The following is a 7,349-nucleotide window of genomic DNA, read 5'->3' as shown; positions in this document are numbered from 1 at the left end:
TTATAGCACAGTACAACTGTTTATGTAGGTAATATCTCATTTTAACTGGCCCAGAGCAGTAGTTATCTTAATTTAGGAGAACAGTCAAAATTGAGACTGATCTTTTTTACTCTTTTGTGGCGCTATGTTCATTTTATGGATGGGATTGTTGCTCTTTACTTGAGAATTTATGTTCATAGGTTGTCTGGAATAGATCGCTTCATAGCGATAAGATAAGTATTTATTATTATTATTATGTTACAATTTTATTTTCGTGTTATTAGGTACCTGTTGGCCGCCATAAAAATGAATTTTTGAAAAAAGGTAGGGTTGCAATGTCACCTTAAACATTTTGCTTGATTTTATTTTGAGTGCGAAATACTTTTGATGTAGGTAACTATTGAATTGCGACGTAGTTATTCAAATTTCAATGTCACCTGACTAGTAATGTTAAGGAAAAATGTCCAAAGTCAGACATTGGCTGGCTCACTTACTATGAAACAAAAACGCCTAATTGTAAAATAAAATACCCATTCACTTGTTGTCAATTGAGATGTTGTTTAAACTAATTAACATTATTTTACAAGTAAATATTTTAAATGTAACTCACATTAATTTTCCTACTTAACTAAACAGTTAAATAAATATCCTTGAACATTTTACACTGCGCCTCTATTAATAGTCCAGTCATTAAAATAATTTTATTTAAACATTGTTTTGTTGCAGGAATGAATGCTGATGGTGGTCCCAGTTTGATTGCAATGATTTAAAAGTTAAAAATAATGCATTTGAAGTTTAAATGGTGGATCCATATTGAAAATTAGCTTAAAATACACAACTGTAAAAAACGGCTTGATTTTCCCGCCAGAAAGTCCTTTTAAAAAAATATTTTAAGTGAATAATGTATTTTAGCTTTGACCTGCAAAAGTACTGGTTAGGTTATTCCCTTATTCAATTAATAATTTGATTAATATTCTACAGAAAACAAACAGCCGAGCATTGTAGTTACAAACAAAAAACCCAGCACTCAACTGCCATCGCAAAATTACAAATTTAAATTGTGTCTCGTCCGACCAATCATGATTCTACGCAGGTCCGGTTGCAAAAAGCCAACGTCATGGCCTTGGGCTTGATTGCGAACGGAACTATGGTTGTTTTCTGCGTCTATGGGGCGTTTGATGGCATTGCGTAATTGGAATAATAAAGAATACAAGAATGGCTCAACCAAAAAAGGGTGCCAAGGAGATCTGTCCGAAAACCGGTTCTATACCCTACTCTTAAACCACAAAATATTACGAGTCCTATATTTTTACAACTACAAAGTTACAATGAATACCCGTCCCCGTTTCCATTGGTACATAAGCTACAATTTGAGAAGGGTTATTATTCCCAGTTGCCCCCACTAGGGTCGTCTCTACTGGGGGCAAATGATAATTTATTTATTAAAATATCTCACTCTCCTCCACTTATGAGAATCAACATTGTTTTCCCATTACCTACTTACTTTGTAGAACGTTTTTACGGTAAAAAAAATCAAGAAATTCGAATCATTTCAGAAAGCTTACGATATGTCGTGTAAGGCTACATATTTCAACTTCGCACGTTTTTTAATGGTTAAATCAGAAAAAATAGTCTAAAACGATAGAAAGTAAATGTACCTACCCTATTCAAAGTTACATAACGTGATTACTTAATTAATTTATTATTAAAACTTATCGCAACCCCGCAAAGGTTAATTAAATCGCTCAATTAAGTTATCTTCTGTATTTACACAACGCGAATACGTGAGTAAATCAAAAACAGTGTGTTTGAACAATTGTTTTTGGAGTTGACAATAATATTTGCTTTTTGTTGTCACACTTGAAGTGATATTTAATCAGATGCTGATGACTTCAAGTAGCTACCACCAGGTCATAGATTGTGTTGCACAAATTCGCACTGATTACCTACAATAACAAAAGACCCAAAGGTTGACTGGCGGAGAATGCTTATAATACTTTTATTAGCATTAAGTTGATCAGAGACTAGGACGTTTAAATTCCCAGGAATTATCCATTAGAGCAGAGTGTTGAATGATACATCATTCAGTAACGGTTGCCATTCTGATGCAAAGAGTGATGTTTTTTAGCTCGTGATATTCTTCTTGTCAAACTTGCCTCATTTAAGTTGGGTAAAATTGAATAGGTAAATTAAGTAATTAAAGTTATACATTCCAGAGTAATTTTATTTTAACTATAGTACAGGAAAACGAGTTACGCAAAATCCTACGGCCTACCTATTCAACCATTAGGTACCTACTATAACTAAGAAAATTCTAGAAACAACAACATTGTTCATTATTATTGTATGTGTCTATGTAAGTCTACGATAACGATTCAGTTGTGACAATTGCGTTTATTGCCCATAATAATAGAGTCCCCTCGCACACTTGTTTCATTGTTAGTTCGCCCGGACGAAGGGCATTGATCCCGTAGCGTATGTGCTAGCCCTATAAATGCATTCGTACATAACATAACAATGATTTCTAAGGCAAACACATATACAGGGTGTCTCCTAGATTGGGTCAATAATCAAACTGCTGTAGGAGGTAGCTGGACCTCTGACCTACCCCTAAAATATGATAAGAAAATATAATGTGCTCTCAGCTCTGCTGTTACTACACTCTGAACTCAGAAGTCTAGTCATAATTTTTAAAAATGTTTACAGTCCGGCCAAACAATGACTACAATTATTAGTTAATATTTACTAAAATTTTTAGAAGTAGTTAGGTCAGAAGTCTAGCTACCTCCCATTGCAGTTTGATTCACTCATTCTGGGACATCCTGTATGAAACTTAATAATGACAATGTTTTATTCATCATCGTGCGGTCAATAGACGGATATTATACTAATAGAAGGTACTAGATAGATAGGTACTGTTACATGAGTCAATATAGGAATTACTCATGTTCTGATAGGTAGTCGAACACGCACTTTATACCTTATATGTTGCAATAAGCCAATATTTTGTGAAACACCAATTAAAATCTATACTAATATTATAAATGCGAAAGTAACTTGTCTCTCTTTCACGCCTAAACCACTGAACCGATTTTGATGAAATTTGGCATAGAGATAGTTTGAGTCCCGGGAAAGGACATAGGATAGTTTTTATCCCGATTTTGAAACAGGGACGCGCGCGATAACGTTTTTCTGTGACAGATAAAACACGCGGGCGGAAAGCTAGAATGAAATAAAAAACGTAATTTTCAGTTTTATAAATAAAAACTTTTATTGCTCACAGACACTTTGTTTTATTTAAAAGGCCCTAATATTAGCTACCTAATGCTCAACTATAATTTATTAGTTAGTAAAATTTTAATTTAATATTACAAAGTAGGTATTTAATTACATGTTTTATAAAATAATCCTCCCTTCAATTTAAAACGGAAGGCTACCCACGATTTATGTGAACTGATGACATAATATTTTGCCAACTTTTATCGATTTGAAAGCAACATAATATATTGGGTTATCAGGTAAAAATTTTGGAAGCTTTTCTGGCAGTTTAATTGTCATCATGACTGTCATTATCGTCACTTTTCTGAGCATCATCTTTGTCTTCCAGCAAATCATCGTTTGCTTCAGCAGTCTTTTCTTCCTGCTCGCTCGATTCAAAGCTGCTATTTTTATCGCATTGGATATCCTTCATGATTTCTTTGATCAAATTCTGCTGCACATCGATTTTGTTTTGGCTACGAGTTTTTGCGTTCATTATTAAGTTTATAATGTCCCTTTGCACGTTGGTGCAGACGTCTCGAGGCAGCTGCTTCATCAAACAAGTGATGTATGACCCAAAACTCTCCACTTCTTCTTCGTCAATGCTTTTTTTAGGCTTTTCCTGGCTGACTCTGCGTTTTTTGGCGCGCTTGTAGCTGTCAAAATCGATTTTTTTCACTTTGACCTTCTGCTCCTTTGTCATTGGGTTCTCTTCGACGTATATCACTTCGGAATACACGTCATCGTTGTTGTCTTCGTCCTGGGAACAAAATTAAGGATTATAGCTCTAGCACATAACTCACGTTTGTGCCTGAGGCTACAGAGGGCATAGTGTGAGTTTAAATCAAACGCGCGCACTAGTGAGTGAAAATTTTAGTTTTTTAAACGTTTCCCGCTAGAACAATCCGTCATACATTTAATGTCATTTTTTGACTAGTGAGCGCGTTTGATGTAAACTCACACTAGGCCCTCGGATCTACGCTGTCCGCATCCAAGAGCGAGTGGGCCCACAGCAGGACAAAGACCTACCCCAGGGAATTTCCAAAACGACCAGTCGGTTTATTCCCGTAGAGACAACGTTATTTTACTTTAATTAAATAAATTTAAAAAAAATTTTTTAAATAAATAAATAGTTAATAAAAAATGATTTTTAATTCCCGTCGTCCCCACTCCTCCGACCGGTGGGGAAAATGGGAATAAAAAAATTACAATTTAATTTAGATGCGACTACACTTGCGAGCAAAAGTATGGAATCACTTACATGAAGTTGTTTCCACGCGATCTTGTGTACTAACCAATTTGTTAGTAACAAAAAAAAGTAGCACCATTTTAACCCTCAATTTGCATGGTAGGTCCCAGGGACTCCATGTGAAACTGTTTTGGTTCATATTTTTTTTCAATACGCGAATAAAGTGCTGTGTGCTTGAGTAGCTTCCTTTGGTGTCGTGGCCAACTCGGGGGCGAGAGGTCGTCTGCGTGCGCATCACAGAAAGTTGAGTAATTGACACTTGCGGAGTCCCGTGGACTCCACCATACACTTTGCGTAACAAAAAATTTTATTATGATATTATGTTTTTTTTTTAATTATGGTTTATTTACGGTTTAAGTGGATCAAAAAAGCATCAAACAGTCACAATACATGATTTATCAATACGTTACATGGAAATAAGGCCTCAGATATGAGGGACTGGCAAGAAAGTCTAGAAGAAAATGCAGACGATGAAGAAAAAGCAGAGGATTTCACATCTTACGTCCCGAAAGATTTGTTTTGATGATTTTGTATTTTGATGATGTGTTTTGATGAATTAAAAGAAAGACTGCTTATTTTGAAATTCATTTCACAAAAATATGCTTATGTTATTCGAAAAAGTTTGGTAGGCAATGTGCTGCTCGTAGTAGTTACTAAGCCATTGCACGTTTTTTCGTGTTAATTTTTTTCTAACATTTTACATATTATTTATCAAGAAGACTGTTATGTCCACATAATTTAGAGAGAAAAATAAATTTTGGTTAATTTTTTTTCTAAGTTTAAGAGGTACAAAATGCCTATGTCGATTTTTATGTGATTTTGTCGACTTCATGAAAATTTTATTTTTTAAATGGATTTTAATTAATGTTTCCATTTCTGTTGTTCCTAATTAATAGTATATTAACCATATTATGTTACCAAATAAAAAAAATATTACTTTTATAAGTATTAGTATATTTTTTCTTCATTTGAAATATGGAGTCCCTGGGTCTCCACCTTACACTTAACGTAAGTTTTAGTCACCATGCAAACTGAGGGTTAAAGATTAAACTTTTAACTTTAAATTGATACCAAATTCATTTAAATCACACCAGTATTTAAAAAGATATCCCGGCTGATGTAAAAAAGTAAGGAAAAAGGCATGTATCAACTGTTTGATACGTCGCGAGTTGCGGCCTATTTACCCCCCATAAAAGCAAGTGTTTTCGGATTTTTGCTTTCACACGTTGATCCATACACATCTCCGCTTCTTTTGACACTTTATCTGAGATTAAAAAAGTTCATCCCCAATTTTCCACCCTTGGGGGTGAAATATTTTCTTCAAATTCGCACGAAACCACCCTTTTGATAATACCTATTCAACAAAAAAATAATCGTTCAAATTGGTTTATAATCGGCGGAGATATTGCGTATAAAAAAGTTCATCCCCAATTTTCCACCCTTGGGGGTTGGTTTTTTTATTATTAAATTTAAATGGGACCACCCTTGAGGTATTACCTATACGCCGAAAAAAGATTTGTTCAAATCGGTTCATAATTGGCGGAGTTATCGCGTAACAAACATAGAAAAAAAAAAAAAAAAAAAAAACATACGGGTCGAATTGAGAACCTCCTCCTTTTTTGAAGTCGGTTGAAAACGGTTTTCCCTCTGCGATGTGCACCGGCAATGTTCAGAACTTGGTCTCGGGATAAAGCCACCGGTATCCCGAAAGCGTCTTAAAACTTTCGAAACCCAGGACTGGCTTATGTGGAGCTGACGTGCGACAGCCCGCTGAGCCCTTCTTGCTACAGTGCAACGATTTGTGCTGCTTCTGTAGGTGTAGAATCCCAGGTAAAGTGTCAAAAGAAGCCTAGATGTGTATGGATCAACGTGTGAACGCAAAAATCCGAAAACACGTGCTTTTATAGGGGGTAAATAGGCCGCAACTCGCGACGTATCAAACAGTTGGTACATGTCTTTTTTCTTACTTCTTCACATCAGCCGGGATATCTTTTTAAATACTGGTGTGATTTAAATGAATTTGGTATCAATTTAAAGTTAAAAGTTTAATCTTTAAAATGGTGTTACTTTTTTTGTTACTAACAAATTCGTTAGTACACAAGATCGCGTGGAAACAACTTCATGTAAGTGATTCCATACTTTTGCTCGCGAGTGTATTAGGCCTAGGGCCTAGGCGCAGACCACAGACTTTTAGTTGGCTGATAATAATAATAATAATAATAATAAATACACTTTATTGCACACCAAAGATAAGAACAGAAAGAAAATGAACACACAAGGTACAACTAGGCGGTCTTATCGCTATGAAGCGATCTCTTCCAGACAACCTATGGTGAGGACAGTTACTTAAAAGAAAAATATGAAGGGGAAGGCGGTGTCGACACTAAAGAAATAAATGTAAACAAAAGGCATAAAATTTAAACCAAAATAATACATACAAATAATACACAAAAATATATTAATATATACATAATTATATAAAATATAATATATACCTACATACATAAAATATAATATATACCTACATACACATACAATTTTTGATACGAACCAAAGATAGAACTAGATAGCCAGCAGAAAATAGGTGGGAATTTTAAGAAGCTAAAAGGAATACAGATGTTGGGAAATTAAGGTAGTAGCGTGAGGAAGTGAGATTTGAGTCTTTTCTTAAAAGTAGGAAGTGACTCAGATTGCCGAATAGACATCGGCAAGGCGTTCCATAGACGGATAGCTTGAACAGTGAAAGATCGCGTATAGGAATGTGAGGTGTGAGAAGGAAAATTAAGATGGAGTTTTTTTGACGACCGCATTTCGTGACCCAGGGCCGACTGCATAAATTGAAAACGCTCCTTCAAGTATGGTG

The 7,349-nt window shown here is 35.1% G+C and overlaps 1 protein-coding gene across 1 annotated transcript in view; it reads right to left on the bottom strand.

Annotated features, from left to right (window-relative positions):
• Window positions 1-3,036: 3,036 nt before the first annotated feature.
• Window positions 3,037-7,349, bottom strand: part of LOC135085981 (uncharacterized) — a 52,487-nt gene continuing 48,174 nt past the window's right edge. The window contains exon 3 of the mRNA XM_063980768.1: window positions 3,037-3,997. Within this exon, the coding sequence (XP_063836838.1) occupies window positions 3,527-3,997 (471 nt within the window). The 3' untranslated portion in view covers window positions 3,037-3,526. The remainder of the gene's footprint in view (window positions 3,998-7,349) is intronic.

Source organism: Ostrinia nubilalis, chromosome 30, assembly GCF_963855985.1.
Source record: "Ostrinia nubilalis chromosome 30, ilOstNubi1.1, whole genome shotgun sequence".
NCBI classification, from domain to species: Eukaryota; Metazoa; Arthropoda; class Insecta; order Lepidoptera; family Crambidae; genus Ostrinia; species Ostrinia nubilalis.
This window is presented reverse-complemented; position numbering and strand designations above follow the sequence as displayed.